The 20,466-nt window shown below is 37.1% G+C and overlaps 1 protein-coding gene across 3 annotated transcripts in view; it reads right to left on the bottom strand.

Annotated features, from left to right (window-relative positions):
- ANKRD28 (ankyrin repeat domain 28) overlaps window positions 1-20,466 on the bottom strand; it is a 128,577-nt gene that overhangs the window by 55,785 nt on the left and 52,326 nt on the right. For all 3 annotated transcript variants that reach the window (XM_037383300.1, XM_037383301.1, XM_037383298.1), the window contains exon 3: window positions 3,272-3,350. In XM_037383300.1, the coding sequence (XP_037239197.1) occupies window positions 3,272-3,350 (79 nt within the window). The remainder of the gene's footprint in view (window positions 1-3,271; window positions 3,351-20,466) is intronic.

Here is a 20,466-nt window from a genome sequence, read left to right as displayed (position 1 = left end):
GCCCCAAACTGAAGTCACTGAAGCAATTCTCTGCTGTTTAGTCTGTATCCAAACCATCACCTCCAGGTCCCTTGGCCAGGTGAAAGATTACAATAGTAGAGGTCACAAAGCAACCTTGAGGTTTAGTGAGAAAATATCTCAAAGAATCCAAAACTAAGTAAGTGTGCTTGTAAGACTGAAAACTTATTCCACAAAAGTCTGAAAACAGGCTGAATTGGTTATACCTTCAGAATGTGGAATACAGGTTGCTTACATCTATAGTGAAGTAGTATAAAGATACCGTAACAGCAATGTACGATCCAAAATACATACTGGAAAGCAATCTGGATCCCCTGGATGGGATGCAAAATACATTCCAATCAAATTAAAAAAACCCTATACCTAGGTAACATATGATACATGCTTTAGCTAAGAATAGATAATATTGAGAAAGAATCGGGCAAGAGCTACTGAGTAGTAGAAAGATTAATACTGACTTCAGTAATTTTGAAGTCCAGTTTGTAAAAAGAACACAAAAGTCAAAGCAAACAGTCTTTGTGGGATGGCTTGCACAGCAGGAAAACACCAAAGTGGTTCCCAGTAACATTCCAGCAAAACTACATTAGATGACATTACAAGTCACAAAGCCAAGCTCTCACAAGGTGAGAAGTGCTAGGATGGAATTTGTCTACACTACTTAATTCAATTGCTTGTGCAAATATATTACAATATATTAAAGCCGCATAAAAAACTTTACATGCAAATTTACTGCACAGAGGAGATTTCTGAACAACTATGTTATTTATTCAACAAACAATATATTTTCTCATTGTTCCAAAAGAGGTCCCGCAACACAGCAAGCTTTCTTCAAACCTTGCTGTGGTAACAGATGTTCTTTATTTGCTCATCTAATGCTCATCTATTATGACAAAATGTAACATTATACATCTGTCTCAAAGGAGAGATTTGATTTCCAGCTGAAACACAATAGATTAATTTTCTGTATCTTTATGAAATGGAGAGAATAAATACACTTAACCTCTGTTCCCCATCTTCAAATTAAGCAAGTTAAAAGAAAAATCTTGGCTTGTGCATTTTGAGACACCTAGACCTGATTTCTCAGAAATGGCTGGTGCAGCACTTCAGACACAGCTGTGAGCACTCACACTTCACAGACCACAAACACTTCAAATCCAGCATTCAGAAATGAAGAAGTCTAAAATTGGTGACTACTTTTTAAAGAGTCTGGTTTACACTGCTTGCCTAAAACCACAGCTTGCAAGCAGGTAACATACAGATCAGCGCACAGCCTTTCAAACTGAACAGCCTTAACAGACATCACACTTTCTCATCTTGTAATGCCCTTCTTTTTTCACTTACGCACCAACAACCGGTGACTGTGCCTCCTTCACTACCAACCAGATTCATTCCCAGCGCAGCCCCCCCGCTTTGAAATTCATGAGCCCATGTTTCTACAGCAAGGCACAAACATGCAACTGACGTCCACAGCATAGCGCATGAGCACAGCAAAGTTACACTGATATTGCCTATACATGCCACGGCTTTTGAAGCTTTTGATTTTGCAACTATTTAATACATTGTTTTGGGTAAGTAAATCTTGTTTTTCATTAAATAAATGTTATCTGAGACATATTAATGCCTCCCAGTCTTCCTGAACAATCTGCAGACACAGCAGCACCACACAACCTCTCCTCCAATTTTTAGTTCTTCACTTCCCTCTTTTGTTCTCCAGTTTTTCTTACACTTATCCCCAGGCTATGTGCCCAAATAGCATGACTAACCTTTCTTTCCCTACTGCCATCCCCCAGTCAGGGTCTCGTTTCATTAATATCTGAACTAGAATCTTGCTCCTTCCATAAGCCCTTTGCCCAAGAGATATGTGTTTTTCCATGACAGTTGTGGTAACTGGACTCTTTTTCACCCAAAACCGTCAGAAGCTTCACTTCCAGAAGTAGCCGACTACAACTTTGCCAAGTTTCTAACATGGTTAGTTGTTTGGGGGTTTTGTTTGGTTTTGGTTTAATCATTGTGAAATCCCGCACCCCCCCAGCCCAAAAAAAAAAAAAAATAATAAAAAAAAAAAATCCTTGCCAAATCCAAGACTCCTTTTCAGAAGAAAGGGGTCATTATGTATTTTCAAGAGTCACCAGAACTTGTTTTTTTTCTTGACAGGAAAAACAGCACCTTCTCAAGAAACACAGGTAAACTTTTCTGGACAAATTACCACTATAGAATACTTACATGAGAAATATATATATAAATATATATATAAAAACATACATAATGTGATATTAATTAATTATAACTATATATAATTATAGAGAGTATGTATAATATGTATATAATGAGAAGATTCTATCTTGTTAAATTATAACAAATGAAATTGTGCCTGGAAATTTCAATTGAAAGCCTGAAAGCCGCTCCTACAATCTTCGAGTGACATTTCCTTAAAGCTACATTTGTTACTGAAGGTTGAAGGGGAGGGTGGGGGGCAGTGGAAATAGCCCGCTTTGCACACATAAGGTGTGCCATTAAGCAGATAGAAGACTGAAGCAGTTCTATGGGACCGTTACAAGTTTTAATCTTTCTATTTAATCTTAAAGCTCCATATCATGAATTCAGCCTCAAGCTACCTGATGGGTAGATTTGTCCGAGATCAAAGATAATCAACTCGGTATCTCAGTTCTCAGTCATGAAGTTCTGCTTTCAGGATTTTGGTTTAGTTTCTTGGGTTTCTACCTTAAAGACAGAAGCATACTGCTTTAAAGAACTTGTACTTTGTCTCCATACAAATAAATAGAAAAGAAGACAACAGATCTGAAAATTTTCAGCTGATCCTAATTATATTCTGTGTATTTAAGCCAACAGCAAAGGATACTTAGAAATAATATAACCAGCTCTGGGTGCAATCTTCTGTGTTCAACTTTCACTGTTTATCTGAAGGCCACTTCTGACCAAAGCCATGCTGCTAACTTCTACCTACAATATATACAGTATTACTTCTTTAAACTAGAGTTAAACTACCTAAAGCTGATCAACCTACAAATAAAAATGCTAAAACTGATAAAGCTTCCTCAAAGAAATATTTTAGAGCAGAACTATACAGTATTATAACACTGATAAGTCTGGAAACCAGAATTTTAGTATAAACATATTTAATTTCTAGTACATTAAATATCTCAACAAAAGCTACACAGACTAAGATGTACATAAATATTTCTTTGGATGTGCATAGAGTTATCTTTTTCCCATTAACAGGAACACAACATACCAGATAAAATAAGTAGTTCAATAATTTCTGCATCTCCCAGATAGGCAGCAGCATGTAAAGGGGTCCTTTTCTCATTATCCTGTGGTAAGAGGGGGGAAAAAAGGTTTTATTTAAAATAAAAAAGTATGTTTTAGCATTCTGTATGAGTTATGAAAAAATAAAAACACTGCATAAAAGTGCATCTTCCAAATATTTTACATTTTATAGCTTAGAAAACATAATTACTCTAAAGACGTTAGTCACATTTACTAAGACAAGCATGCTTCTCCCTAAGGAACTCTTAATACCTACAAAGTCAACTAGTGTTTTCCTGATATACACAGACTGACAGATGCTCATCACATCTTTAAATGAACCTATCAGTTAGAAATCACCATGCACTTCTCTCCAGAGACAGGAACACGAGGCTGTCCTACATAGTTAAAAACAGTACGACACCTTAATGTGCAAAAATTAGTGAGAAACATTTTCTTCGGTTAAATTTAAAGTTAGTTTCAGAAGTTATTTTTTAAATAGAAAAGAAGCTGCAGTGAATAGGGGCAAAAATACTGAAATCTGATTTCAACTGTTTTGTTTAAATGAGCAAAAAGAAGGTAGAGATGCAGCTTATATTGCAGAAAATTCTCTGGAGCATAAAAGCAAGACCCAGCACTTTCCATTAGTTCAGGCTGATCTAAGGTCCTTTTGAAGGTACAATGAGAGAACTTACATAGCCGTACACAATGTATACTGATGAAGATTCATTTTTGTAAGACCAGCCCAAAGTATTTCTCAGCTCTTTCAGGATCAGTGCCATTTTCCCTGCACCAGTTTACAGCTTAGTCAGAAAAAAAAAAAGATCGCTGTCACATCACGGTGAGTGACAAAAACGAACAAGAAGAACCAACCAGTTTGCTCTCTGAAGGCAGGCTGCTGAGAAATCAGAAAAGAATCATCAGCTGGCATCTTGGCATCCTGGTTATGGCCTAACCTCTGCTTAGATGCCTGCATCTTTTTTGGTACAGTTTCAAACATACCAGGGGTGAGAGATCAAGATAACAGTCGCAAGAGATGTCTACTAATTTAACTGCTGTGTCACAACTATGATAAAATTAACGTGCATTTTAATTGACATTTTATTGTGAAAAGCATTCCTCTCCCTCACCAAAATAATTCACTCATTCAGTGACTCCCTACTTGAGAGCTAGCAGCATACAAGAAGAAAATTCAAGTTCATGGCAGGACACATCTGATAGCAAAACTAGAGCTGCGACCCAAGAAGTCACTTCTAAAACAGAAAAGACAATTTCAGAACTTAGAACATTCAACCCCACCCCCCAAGACACCCCCACCCCCCACCCACACTGCCCCAACCTACTCCCTGTCCAGTCCCTGCTCAGAAGTTGAATTTACAGTTACCATCTTATCGTAGGTTTCCTAACGCAATTTTTTGGAATTATACACAAGTAATTCCAAACTGAGCAGTGCAAACCTGACCCTGACGCACCCTGAATAAGGACTCAATACTACTTACTTATCAGTAACATCACATAATGCCTCACAGTATCAATTACTTGCCAGTATGCGTTAATAGGAGATTACACATTTATGACAAAAAAGACAGCCCCTGGCAACAAAGGACTTACTATCTAAGGGGGGTGGGGGTGGGGTGGGTGGGGAATAACAGACAGACAGGAAGCACAAGGGAAAAAGTAATACACATACTAAACTTGCTTGCCCAGCCCAAAGGCAGTGAAGACCAGCCAGCAATGAAAATCAGTTTTCATTCCTCCAGTCTGGAGGAGCAGAGCTACTATAGCTAGCTAATATTTCGCAACCCCATTTAAGCTTTTTGATAATGTTAAAAGAGCCTATAATCTACAGATTAAGAAACACAGAAAAAAAATGAGTATGATATTATATTGTCTGCAATTTCAGTGTAGAATTAAAGAAAGTAAGATAGGCCGTGAATAGGTCCTTTTGTAGAGACATTATTCACTCAGGAACACAAGCAAAAACTGCATTTCCCACTTAAAGGGAAAAGTTCATTATTATCAAAGTTTTCATCACATTTGTTGTGGTATCGGTTTGTTCGATTTGTTTTTTTGTTTGTTTGGTTGGTTTTTAACATCTAAATGACAGAAGTCATGAAATAACCAATCTGATAAAACCAATCAGAAATCTTGGTGGAGAAATATAATGGTGGAGAGAAGAGAGCTGTTTGTCTAGAAAAATGCTAATCACCCAAATATACTTTCCTGAAACACCCATGGTCCAAACTTCTGATAAAATCCAGCCACAATTCTCCAAAAATCCAGCCTCTACTCATGGAAACCAGCAAAATACAAACACGAAAGCAGCTTGAACACCAGCAACATTTCCACTCCAGTGCTTCTGTGTTTCCAAGCTGTGTATTTCCAGTCATGCAAATATTTTAGTTTTGCTGCTCTTAAGCTGACAGCTTGAAAAGACTCAAAGCCCAATTCCCAGTTCTGCAGCAGGGAGTACAAACTGGGAGGGTACATACGCAGGAGGCTGGTGGAGACTTTCCTGCTCTACACACTAGGGCAGTCCTGCTAGGATGCTCATGGCTTGTCACCTTCTGGGTCAGCTCCAGGCTTGGAATTCCAACAATCCCAAGCCCCAGGGTCTCTATCAACCACAAGTATTCTGCATGCTGAGGATGCTTTGACAGAAGCCCTGACTTTTTTTCCCCTAGTTTCACAGCTGGCACTTCTCGATGTCTCCCCAAAACGATATTTTTTTTTTAAAAGTTACCTTCTCTGTGAGAAAGTTTTTGTTTTAGTATTTAAAAACCGTTTTTTCAGAACTTCGTACAAAAGCAGAAAAGCTGCATTCAGCAAACTCTCATCAGTATGCAGAAGTCTCTCCTTCCATTAAAAGAAAATTCTAATTTTGTTCCATCTGAAGTCTTACATTTTAATCAGTGAATTTTAATACTTTAAATCTGAGTAAAATTAAAGAGAATTCATATTTTAAATGCTACTAAAGTACTGCTATACAGATAAACTCATTTTTATTAATAAATGGTAAACAATTTTCACCCACAAATACAAACTATTGCATATAAAGCATTACAGTAAATAACACTAATCAAGCTTTCAGTTTTAACAAGCTCCTTTGGAAGCAGACATCTTGCAGCACTGATACATCATACTAATATGAACACTGGCCCTAAGGTTGCTCCTTGAATTTCATAAACTTGAATGACACTAAATGAAACATTTCAAGAGTGAATGGGTTTTGTACATAAAAGTCATTGTTACACAGAATGTAAAAGTCTAACGCTGTTGGTACTATTTAATTCCAAATATCACAGTAGTACTGTGGTATTTGACAACACAGAAAAGCGAGTGTTGTGCCATCTCCATTTTCCAATGCAAAAACCTGCAAGGCAAATGGGACTATTACAACTTTAAATCAGCTGTAATGGTAGTAAGGAAACACATCACACTAATTGCATTAGGCAGGTTTTACACAGCTGAAAGAAAGTTTATGTTCCAGTAGAAATAACAATGGTATTTATATTCCTAATAAGAAACTCCAAAGTTTAATTCCAGATATTGGCCAACACTGTCAACAAACTAAAAAGCAATAAAAGGGCTCGGTCCTTAAGGAATCGGTTTTCAGAATGACAGATCTATGTCACAAAAAGCCCAACATCATATTTATATGCACCTTTGGATTGCATTACATGAAAAACATAATCATTCCATTTGCAGTACTTCCATTTCTCAAGTCACCCAAACATTTCATCTGCACGGGAGTTTCTATAAGGATTATGACATGAGATTTGTATAGGAGAAAGCCTTACAACCCTGTTAAAACCAAATCTGGAACAACGTGACAGGGATAGTGGTGCTGCGAGCTTCTTCGTAACTCCTCTAACCTAGAACAAGGGTAATGCCACCTTTGTTTCATTTTACCTAAAACATAGGCTTGAATTGTTTCACCGGCTATTTCACGGATAAATCTGTGGCTAATTTAAACATGCAGCATTCAAATCCACCTCTTTTAAAAGTAGTAAGTATCCTTTGAGAGATAACAATTTATTCCTCGCTTTATCTCAGCAATTAATTTAGAATAACTACATGCAACTAGAGAAGAGTTTTAAAGGAGCTACATGCCTTCAAGGCAGATCTCTATTACCCTGTACATAAGATTGCCATACGTATGCATCCTGTATGTAAGACTGCCATAACCTGACTACCGCTTTTCCAAGAGTATGTTAGAATATACCTTCAATTTGCCCTTCAAATAGTTAAATATCTACTGATCCAAAATCTTTGAATTAAAGTATTTTTTTGGAAAAGCATGAATGTAACTTCCCCGTTCATAAAAACTCCTCTTTATCCTATCTGCTCTTCAAAACCAAATTTTGCAGCAACACTAAGATACTCTCATTATTTCGTGATCACACGTACAAAGTATCATTTAATAGGTGTTTGCTGTATCGCTTGTCAGCAGTCTGCTTCACTACCATCTGTTCCTGGCAGAAATCAACCTTAAATACACAATCATAAATCTTGAAAGAGTTTCAGTTGCAACATACCCTGCAATATCTTTAATAAACATTCCTTGTAAGTGAAACTATTTTTAAATATAATACTTCACTCGGTATATTTTTCAGTTAGCTTAGAGAGACAGGACTATTCAACCAGCATCAACTCCTGCATTCACAGATAACGTATAACAACATGACTACAAAATATTTCCAATTCTTTGACAGTGCCCAATACCACAGAGCTCTCCCACTGTGAAGTCTCTCAGTGCTACACTTGAGAGTCACTACAACACTGAATTTTATCTCCAGATTTTGCTACAGATTTAGAACTGTTATTTCATAAGTTAAAATGTCTACTCCAACATTTTTTTTTGTTCCTCCACACAACAGAACACATTTAAATATTTGGCTTTTACGTTCCAACTTTAAAGTTCACAAAAGTTTAGTTTAGATACATAATTCTATAATTGAGACCACGAACAAAGTGGTGTCTTAAAAACACATAACTAGACCTTGAAAATTAGTTGTATTATTGTCAACTGACAGTAGAAAAAAAAGATGAAGTATTAGGCTTTCAAAAGTTGTCAATCTGTTTGTATCCCTACAGTGTAATTAGTCTGCTGTTTCTTTGGATTTTTTCCCCAGTATTTCTTAACTCAATTCCCAGAACTTCACATTATCAAAAAATTATCAATTTTCTAACTAATTTTGGCTAACTATTTGTAGAAGCAGACCTCTATTTTCTCGCTGTATTTCAAATCTTAAGATGCAGCTCCAATATAGCTAGCAAGCCTAACAAGGTACAATAATGGTCTTCTGCATGCTTAAAAACAGGAGGAAAGCAGGCCGTTAACCGCAAAAATAATACTATTACACAGCTAACCACAAAGTATCCTTTGAAGCCAGAAGAGAGATACATTGTAGTTGAAATGACTAGATTTGACACCCTGAGTCTATTGATGTCTTTAACTAATGCTCATGCTACTGTTTTTCATAAACACTTGTACTGTATTAGAAAGAAACATTTTTTGAAAGCTCGATATTAAAACTTTCACTAATAAGGCTTTAAGACTCGACATTACATTTCAGGACACATCCTCTTCATGCCATCTATTAGGACAGAGCAAATCTAGACTTTTAAGCAATCACAAAAAAACTGAGGCAGCATCTTTGTCCTCGTGCTCATTACCGAGAGCAGTAAGCAATTACTCTAGAGGACTTGTCTTGTAGGAGAAGGGTCTTTAGCAACGAGGGTCACTTCAACTGTAATCTGCCAAACCCCAGTGTTGTTTCTAGTGAAGATCATCAGTACTAATTTAATAGTACATGCTCTTTGACTTGATTCTAGATAATAATAATAAAAACCCGTCATGTTGTGGATTAAACCACTAAATAATTTACTTGTGAGTGCCACTATAGCTTGTGGAGACATTAAAATCAGATAGATAGAGCAGAAAAAAAAAAAAGGTAAGTCAGAAGAGAACTAGCAAGCCACCTGGAAAAAGGTCACAAGAGCATCCTTTTAGGAAATGGAGTTTATAGAAAAATGTAAGTGTCACTCCAAACATGTATGTTCCTTGAGAGTACAAGCTCACAGGTTTCTGAACTGCCACAAGAAAAAAAAAAAAAATCCCATAACAAGGCAATTTTTAGTGGATCTATGCTGACATGTAAAGTAGCCAGCAATCACTGTACTTCTTTGATGTTAGAAGAAAAGACTATTAGCTACATAATTGCAAAGGAGACACTAACTCTCCTCTCCAAAATTTAATTTTCCACAAACTCAAATGATCAGCAACTGCAAATGGACATACCATAGGCTGTTTAGGTTTTGCATATGGGCTTATTTCACAGAAATGGGAAGAAATTTAACTTGGGTCTGGGTGAATGGGCAGGAGAGGGAGGAATCATGCTGAGCGGCATTAAAACCAGAAACGGACAATCTGATCTATTCTGATTTAGTCACTAACAGCAGTGATAAAAGGCTTAGAAATTTACCTTTAGAATTTTTTCACTTGTATCCACACTATCCACCAAAAGAAATGAAGAACAGACTGAACATTGTCCAGGAAACCTCCTTCCCTGGAACAATAAGGTATCTACTATGGTCAGAGTTTTACAGGGAAGAAGCATCACAGACACATCCTAAATGGCAGTTTGAAAGTCTGCAACAATGGTGACCAACTGTAATGCATTTCATAACTGAACAGCTATCCCTTCCTTTTCTGGCTACTGGAACATCCCAGGCAATCATGTTTCTCCCCTAACACAAAACCTGGAGTGTATCTGAAGTCTTACAGAAAAATAGCAGGTCAAACATTTCAGTTTCACCTTCACCTAGAGCAGAGCAGAATGATGATGTCTGCTGCATACAAATCCACATCACAGGGACACAAGCATAAATGGGAATCTCCACCAAGGAAGAGGTATGGAATAATTCACATTGCATGTCTGGACATAGTTTGCAATTCCAAAAGCATCCTCATTTAACCTGATGCCTCCGGACATTTTTAAATGGAATTTACGTGATTGAATTTGAAGTTCAAGTTCATAGAACAGCTATGGGACTGTTCCCTATGGGAACTAAAATCCATGGGAAACAGCTTACTTCCCATGCAGCTAATGATTATCTGATTCAACTCAAATAACAAAACTAGAATGGATAAAAAACTCTATCCTTACTGAACCATTATACACAATTCATACACAAAATAAAATCTTACAAGTAAGAATTACATTGAAAGTTTGGTTCCCTTCTAAAATGCCTGGCAAGTAAAAGCAATCCGGTGGGAATCATTAAAACTAGGTTTGCATAGAAAAAGCATCTAGCATTCATATATATTACAGTGACATACCAGAATATTCACTTATATTCAACCACTTCTTATTAAAAAATCGTTTTTAAAAACAAATAAGGTAGCTTAGTTGTATCTTTTGTTTTTAAGTAACATCCGGAAATGCCTTTAACAAAACTTGCACAAATAATATCAAGAGTTCGTTACATGAGCAAACATGAGATGCCAAGTGCTCCTGTCCAAAAGGCAATCCAGTCTTTAATACTGTCGCTCAGTAGAACAACTTGACAGGAGGGGACGTGAGAAAACCTGTTGGTTTAACTTTCATTGAATCCCAAACTTTAACGCCCATAGCAACTTAGGAAAATGCAGTTCTGAACACAAGTTGGTACTACACTACAGAAAAGACTGGCAAAAAAGGAAACAAGTTCAGAATAAAAACCAACACTATTCTGGATATCTTTTCATATAATTATCTCTTTAAATGCTGTCTTACATCACAAGCATCAGGCACAAAACACCATTCAGGCGTAATGTTTGAAGCCTTGCCCAATGAAAACAGTGGCGCCTAAAGACAGGCACACAAAAAGAAATGAGTCAACATTCAGCACAAGGAACAGCTATTGAGCTTCAATTCCATCTATGATTACTATTGCTGGACCCCACAGCCAGCTAAACTCTCAGTGAAGGAGAGTAAAAATTTCTCATTTAAAGAAGTGCACTCAAAAATTACAAGTTATTTTGATGTGGCTGAGATGCCTAAACAGTGAGATTCAGTTCATGAGCCTGTGTTGTTTTCAAGAAGGCCTTTTTGAAGTACTAAATCTTCAAAAATATGCTGTTTTACTAAGAAAACAGACAAAATTTTGTAAAATCCAAAGTGTTTCTTTTTTCATTTGGTTTCTGGAAGACCATTATTTTTGTCTGCCCATGACAAGAGAAAATGAAGTTAAACTTCCTACTTTTCTTAGAACTTATGCAACTCCTAAAGGTAAAAAGTTATCAGTAACAACACATATGAGGACACGAGAGCTTGAGGTATTCTGGTAGACATTGCATCCTTATTTCTCACAACTGAAGATGTACACAGCAAGAAGACTTTTTGACTTGTAGTTAGGTATTTAAAGAGACGTATTTTGAAACAATCCAACATCTCTGTATTTTTCCACTTCCAAGCAATTCACCTCAAAAATACCTCTCCAATTTCTGTTTTTTGAAAGTACCAAGTCAGGGTGCTTTTTGGAAATACACATCTTCTCATATCCTTTAACCTTTATGTTCCATGCAGGTTTTGTAAAGTTGATGTCACTGTTACAATTCTCACTGGTCAGGTTTTCAAACTCATGTACAGAACAAGCACAGCTTCTAAGAAAAGCTGAACCTACGTCTTATTCTATGAAACTGCCTATGTAACTTCTTTTGCCCAAATTTTAAAGTCTAGGAATCCTTGTGAGTGAACTCAAACATTCATTTGGGTATCAGATAAGGACCCGGATAACTGAAGACATTTTGTGAGCTGCTCCCTTTCACTGGAAGTTCCAACATCAAGAATTTGGTCCCATTTATCACTAAAAAAGGCTACTGAATTCTTGCCCAATACATGGAATGAATAAAGAGCTATCCTCTACTCTTTGATAAGAGCAATTTGATCTCACAGTACAGCTGAGATTTTAGATGTATCTTCCTTCCTTTAACTTAGGAATTAAAACAGAGCAACTTTTAGGGCCAAGACTATTTATTAATATACTAGATTATGGTGGAGAGGAAGACAGACAGCAAGAAAACTCCATCACTGAACTTAAAAGGTAACCAACACAAAACCCTACAGCATTCAAAACTACGCTATATTTAAAAAAGGATACATTAAAAAATTCTTTCCCTTGGCTTTACCCTTCCCAAGTATATTTGTAAACATTTACCTGGTACCTACGGCACAAGACAAACATAGCCCTTAACTGCAATGCAGTTGCTGATAAGAAAAGTTATAAACAACTCTGGAACTGTTTTTGAAAAAAGCAAAGCAGCATGTGAAAACAATGGACTTCCCATAGTGAGCGTACAGCGACGCGGAGGACATTACATAAGCCAGCCTGCGCTCGTAGAGCAGGCTAAATGAGGGACAGTGACTGCCTCATCTTACTCTGTCATCTATCTGTAGTATTTGAGGACACAAATAAGAAAATGTGCCAAGAGAGAAAACAGTACAATACAGGCTCTGTTTATGCTCCAGTGAAAGATCACACCACACTAGGTAAGGTATGCACATCTCCATCCCAGTTTAAATCCACCACATTACGTTCAGGCCAATGACACTTTTGTTCAGAGAAGCTGGGGTTTCTGCCTTTTTCATTCAAAGGCTAGTGCTAGAATGACAACCCTATATGTGTCTGATGTAATTCAGGTATTCATCTCAATAACCGCATTGTCTTGGTGACAGGAAAAGATGTGGTTTTCAGGTTGTCTGTTTAACGTTAGCACCTCTTCTTGGAGCAAGCTAAAACATTCTGCTTGTGCATGTCAAGCTGGATAGCTTCATAAAGTCAAGTCACCTTGCTGCAACACACAAAGTCCTTCTATTAAGAGACCCTTGCACTATTCTGAACATCTGACTCAGTAGCATACAACACAATCTGTGCTAACAAAAGGCACAAAGTGTTAGGCAAGAAAAAAACCACAGAATGTACCTATTCTGAAGAATGTGACAGTCAAAAAAACCATCCACCCAAAATAAGCATCTGCAACAGAAAATGAAGTCTCCACCCTGATCACAAGGAAACCCAACAGAAAGCCTCTGCTAGCAAGGATCAAAACTCCTCCAAAACTGTCGGTAACCTTCGGATCAAAGTATTTTATTTGCACTATTCCTTAGTGAATAGATTATCAGCTTAGAAGAGAACTGTCATTACAGGAAGCGCTAGCAGCAACTAAAGCAAGACATTTGCACTCCTATGAGACAATAAGTCAGCATCATGTAATTTATTTATAAATGACCATAATTACATATACACATATGTATATAACCAGTAGTTCTTGCAAATAAAAAATGAAAATGAAAGTGAAATGAAATTAATAATTTGGAAGGATTATAATAAAAGTAGGTCTTCAATAAAGACTGAAAGATAACAGAATTCCACTGGTTTTGGGAGACAGAAAGGTACCGGCTAACATCACAGGTCTGAGAAAATTCCCCTCAAACTTTATATTCCAGACTGATGTTGTATCTGAACTTCAGAGGCATACTCTTCAGCAAGGACTCAAGAGAGCCCTCATGGCAATGAGCTTCTAGTTCATCTGTCCTCAGACCTGACAGCAGTACGAGCCTTTCCAGGCCCTACAGCCACCTACCAAATGTCGACGAGAGCCCTCGTCCTCAGGCATTCATGGGACAGCTCTCCCTACAGCATGTAGCAAAGAAATAAGAGATGCTTCCCCCCTAGTTTTTGATATACAACCACCCTTTACTAGATTAGATTTAAGGAACTTAAAAAGGGTATCTACCTTATGTAGAGCCTGTGTACAAGGGCCAAAGGGGACAAAGGAAACGGTGTTTACTGATAGCGCATTAGATATGTAAGACTGCTTTAACCACTTGCAAAGTGGAGAAAATAGTCTTGTTCAAAAGTATGTTGCATATGCATAGTTTTCACCCAGAAAGTTACTGCAAATAATTCCTAAATTCAAATCCTATCTTGCTATTACCAGCAATGCATTCTTTAAGGAGTGTTGATGTTGGAAGTTAATGCACATTAAGTCTACTGAGCTTTTTTCTTCCCTCTGCTCTTTCAGTGGGGATGTTCTGTTCTCAAATACCAATCCTTTGCGTGACAGGCACAGCAACTGCCAAGAGTAACTCCAGTAAGCTCTAACTATTCAAGACCTTGCCTCTAGCTTGTTTTGTAAAAGCAGCAGGAAATGCAGAACTTACTTACGTATCGAAGGTTACAATCTTAAGTAATAATCACTAGAAGTAATATAGCAAGTCAGTCATGATCTACAAAATCATTATCACTAAGAATCACACTGGAGACTTATACACAAAATTCTTGAAAAACATTTAAATTTGATCTAATTATTCATGGTTTGCTACATCAATGCCAATTTCTCAATGTTAAAGAAATAACAATGGCTGAAACAAAACCTGTCTGTCAAACCCCCAATTACTGTAAAACAAATTCAGAGTACAGCCAATATGGTAACAACACCACCATGCAGACATCCAAGCTTGTTTGCCCAGTTTAGCAAACAGTATAACCATATTAGCATAGTACTAGCCAAGCTTACTAGACTTGAGGAGAAGGATATATTAGCCTAGAGCAGCTCACTACACTGGTACTACGTCTCTAAACAATATCTCTTGCTACCTGTACAAGGCAGCACCCATGTAAGCACCTTCTTTTCAGAGTCCTGCCCTTCTGCAGCAGTAACTTTTTGAGAACTACCATCCACAGAAGCTACTTGCAACTTTCTGATGTTAGTCAGGCTGCCCGTAACTGCTGAAGGTTTGCTTGTATCACTCTAGTAAGAGTGATAACTCACAACATCTGAAAATCGCATCTGCACAGGCCAAACACAGTGTTATCAACAAGAAGCATGGTATTATTCCTCTTTGGACTGGCAAGATTCTCTCATTAAGAGTTTCGATTCTGAAGAAAAATGCCTAATTATACAGATTTGTATTTAAAACACTCTGCATCTGTTTCTGCACCAGAAGAGGAACTCAGCACCATTTGGACACACTTTACATTGAGGCTGAAAAACATGATTCACTCTAAACCACTAAAAAGGAAATAAGATATCTGATTATTCATTACAGATGACATACTTGAAAAAACATTCCACATTAATGAACAGGAAATCTAAAGCTTTAAGTAACAATAAATAACTGCTGTATTATGAATCTAAATCTTCTTTCAGTAGCTGGTGGATACTCTTTACAATGTACAACTTGCAGCAAGTTTCCACAACACTCAGAAGAATTAGGTCTCCAAAATTCTCCATTTCTGGAATCAGTCAGGCCTCAGACCCATGGATTAAACAGCCTCATACCAGATCCTTCAGAACTGGAAGAAGCTTTCCTATAGGAAAAGCTTCTCTACATTCCCTGCAGCAAAGCTTCTTCTTATCCCTTCAGATACATAATACGAATATTCATGTTTTTAAGAACTGACTCAGTTCTTTAGCACAATAACCCCTGGACATTCCCATATGGTAGCGTTGAACTCTATTGCCTAAAAACCCACCTAATAAAACTCGAGCATGTTTAGTGGCAAGATGTTCTACAAGCTAACTTTGTCTTGTTAATAAAAACACCATACACATTTATTTGCCTGTGCTATTCATATAAAGTCCTTCTAAAAAACATTTCCTAGACTTTCTTGCATGCAAGACACACCACATTAAAACTGATGCATGGCTCCAAGTTCTGAGCAGGCAGAACCTGCTCCTGTCTGCACAGGACCACAGTCTTCTCCCCCAAAATAGGATTCTTCACAGAATTTTCCTGCTATTCTTCAGATGTAAAGAAATGTCAATGAAGTGAACACTTTATGAAGCAGGAGAGCATCACGACTCATCATTTCATCAGGCCAGTCGCACAGGAAACGGGGGTTCCTGTTTGCAGTGGTAACATTAAGAAAGTTTAATACAGAGACTGACCAGAAGCAGAAAGTGACACAATACATTGACATGCACATTGGACAAAAGTCCATGAAAAAGTTTAAGGAGAAAGAAATATCTTGCTCTCATTCTACAGCTGAATTTTATTAGAAATCCGTGGCCAAACAGGACTCTCTACAGATGAATGCTACCATTATTCTCTGAGATTATATCCTATTTTCTTCTCTCCTATACATATGAAAAATATATTTACATATACCTTACACAAAATGACAACATACCAAATTAAATTAATCCAATAACTAAAATGCCTCTATCTAGTTACAAAAGCTCTCTCAAGTCTTATTAGAGATCTGTTCCGAGTAAGAGATAGGTATAATTATTGTTTTTCAGATGGGTAACACAAATCTTTCAACAAACAGCAGTGGAAACATCTGCAGGCACACTCAGCTCCTTTTGTGATTTATGCCCATCCTGACTTCACCTGCTCTCCGCCAGGTCTTACTGCCCCCCACATGCCCAAGACAATTTCTCACTCTCTGCTCCAGCACCTGAAGCTGGGTTTCAGGCAGGAGCTGCTGCAGAGTCAAGGCCTATGTTTCTCAGTGATGTTTTTTTACTGGAGAGATTCTCATTATTAGTTTTTGTTTACACAGGAATGTTTTATTTCCTCCCTGATGTTCAGTTATTTCAAAGAACTGCACTGACTGTCAATTCATTGTATGTTTACTGTCACCAACATTAGATAAGCTACCGTATTTTAAAAATTATTTATACACATATACACACACACATACTCACATTTTATAATATAACTTGCATATGTGTATATATATAATCTTTTCAATATACAGTTCTTACTTGCAGAAAAACTCACAGTGGGGGACTGTGCTTAACAATCGAAACGATGAAACTGAATTAAATAACTAGCACCAAAGTAAGTTATAACTCATCCTATGTTCTCATCATACTGAAAAGTCTTTCAATCTCAGATACCTGTAATTTTATCCCACGAATGTGCTACACTCTAAATTGGAAATAAAAACAGTTTACAAGTAATGTTCAACCAGAAACCTTTCTAGTGAAAAAACCCAAACTACTAGAACTCCAAAGTTAAACAGGATTTAAAATAAACAAATAATTTGGAACATTAGGAAGCAGTTCTAAACTATTTTTTCCTCTAGATCTGATTGCTAAAACCTGAAACTAAAAACTTAAGAACCACACTAGCTCTAACTAGCACATTGCAAGAGATGGAAACTAAAATTTGTCTTTATTCTAAATCTCTCTGAGGAAAAAAAAAGTGCTCTCAGTAGAAAACATGCAAATATTTCTATGTACTTTATTAACATCAAAAGTCCACATTTTTCACTAAACACTACTTTGCTAGACTCAAGGTACTACAACATTTTTGGATAGAAGGTCTAAATTTAAGATTGTGTAGCTGTAATGGTATCTTGGACATGTGCACAATTCAGTCCTATTAAAAACATTCACAATCTAGACTGTCAACCTAGATAGTTAAAGTTATAATAATTACAGTGTCTCTTTATGTCTGCAACTGGGAATTAGCAGAAGATGCAATAAAAAAAAAAAGAGACTGATGCTTTTAAAGAAAAAAAATGTATGCCTGATTGACACTCTCTAGACCACAACTAAGAAAGTAAGAGTTCAGACCCTGCCTATTAAGACAGGAACTAAAAAAAATAAACAAATTGCGCTCTTCAGAATATTTCACTATTTTCTGGATGCCCTTTAAATTCCTCCCTCACATTCAAAGCAGCAAACTAGCAGTTAAGCGTGCTGCCTGAATAGTCTGTCCTGCCAGGGAACACAGTAAGATGCTGCTGCACAGTACCAAATATGTTAGTGCAACTTTTTGTTGCCAACTCCAGCTGTGATGAAGTCCTTCATGCAAATAGTCTACACTGCTTTCAGGAGCCTGATAAAATAGTTACCAACACCAGGACCGATGCATGACTGGGACAAACAGATTAATTAGCAAACTCACAATCTCTCACCTCTTCAGAAACACAGGTTGAAGAGTTAAAAACTGTGCACAATTCCTGCTTAGTCTTTGCTACCTTATCCTAGCTTTTAGCTTCTATTATTCTCACCAGTTCAGATACAACTGTAGCTTTGCTCCAATTGCCAGAAGCTTTATCTAGTAGCAAGAGGTGTTATAGATGAATTGGCCTGGAAAATCATTTCCCTGCAAGCAACACACTGGGTGGACCAAATCACAAACCATTACAAAACATCAAACCCCTTTTTTCTGAACAATGGTCACAGTATTCCTGAAATGGAAAGAAGTATGATTTGGACACAGCTCCCTTCCATTGCTTTCATATGGCCCATGTAAATTTCTGTGCAAAACTGTCAGTTTCCTCCACTTTTTTCAAAACTACTTCCACTACTTATTAAAAACAGCTTAGTTGAACACCCCCCAAGCAAAGAAACATGGTCCTGCAGATGAACCATGGCTATTTGAAAAGCGTCACGTATTAACCAGCTCTGAGCGACTTCTTCCAGTTGTCCCAACTAGCAAATTCCTAACACTATCGTGACAACAGGCACTGATAACAAAAGGCGTAACTCAAAACACTTCATGCATAGCAATTGCTGCAGAAAGAGGGTTTTTAAAGGCATAGATATGTCAAACTTAAGGGAATTTTCATTTGTAGTTATATGCATGCACGCTTTTTATCAAAAACAAAAAAAATTCTGCATTAGTCATTGGTAAAATAACTGGCTACAGAAAGACAATGAACAAAGGTAAAAAATTTCCCGAAGATTATCTTTACATTGTTACACATTATGGCTTTTTATTTCTTTTTGAGCAAGTCCATGATATTTACTTACGCAAGGTTCTTTACATTGAGAGATATTTTAATATAGTTGCTGAATTAGCAGTTTAAGTTTTCCATATAACAACATAACAAAAGTTCTTTTAATGTATGAAATACATACAGAATTTATTGGTATGATCAGAACATTGAACTCTACTAAATTTTGTAGAATGTTCCATAATTCACTCAAGTAATTCAGACTTTCCTGTTCTACACTGCACCCTGTTACCCCACAGTTCAACCCACAAGGTTAAGCATAAAGATGAAAGACCATACACACACTACCTATTTTTTCCACTTAACCTCTTTTAGGACTTTGCTGTCCTATACCAGCATCACAAAGAATCTTCCCTGTTTTTTAAACTGTGCTTTAATTTTCATTGTTCATTCCTAAACTACTCAGATATTTGAGACTCTTGATAATCTAATTCTCCTGGCACCCAGGCCCAATGCTGTATGAGAATTACTAGACTTGTCACCAGACTCCCAAACCAACTTCCTCCTCTTTCAGTATATGCAATGACCTGCAGAGTAAGATACATTTAAAAAACAACAGGAAAACAAATAAAATGTCATATTTTATCCTAGAACAACAACTAGCAACATCCTCCTAGCATGCAAATAACAAAAAGAAGTGATGCAAACCCACATTTGGCAGGACTGGGAACAGAGCCCGCATCTCTACTGCAAGTCACCCACAGCAACCCTACGGCTCAAAGTACCGGACACACACACTTAGCCCTCCTGTTCTTACCTAGTTCTTTGGTGCTACTGGTTCCCACCCCTTGTCAGTCCCATGAACAAAACTTGGGATTTATGGGCAACACTTCATTGTTATCCAATACAGGTAGGGGGCAGGAAAGCAAACAAGATTTTTTTGGTTCTATGGTTTTGCTTTGTTTTTCCTTTTTTCCCAAAACAGTAGCACAGGTGAGCTTTTATTTTATTTTTTTGGTTACTCACTATAGAAAAGAGCCATTAAATTAAGAGCTGTGCTGGATGGCCAATAGTCCAGAATAGAAATCATAAAGATAACCCTGATTAGTATAGTCCTCAGTACAGTATATGGAATTCCTTCATTTTCCCATCTTACATTTTATATTGGAAAAAAACACCACCAACTGACACATAAAGCAGTTTCAAAATATGTTTCATAGTTTAAATCCATTTTATTCTCACAAAGCACAGTGAGAAGTAAGATATAGGTGTTTAATGTTAAATTCACTTATCACATAGATCACTATCAATATTTTAAATAGGACCAGTGAGCGCTTTTTAACATCGGGAGAGATCTGTGCGATTTTGGGATTCCTCCAACAAGAGCGCTTGTTTGGCTTCAGTGTGAGATGAGCAAGGGGCACACTGACATCAGTTCCAGAGAGGATCAGATGTTTACCCCTCAGCTAAGATCAAGTGCAATCGGGTTATAAA

This window comes from Falco rusticolus, chromosome 4 (genome assembly GCF_015220075.1).
Source record: "Falco rusticolus isolate bFalRus1 chromosome 4, bFalRus1.pri, whole genome shotgun sequence".
NCBI lineage: Eukaryota > Metazoa > Chordata > Aves > Falconiformes > Falconidae > Falco > Falco rusticolus.
This window is presented reverse-complemented; position numbering and strand designations above follow the sequence as displayed.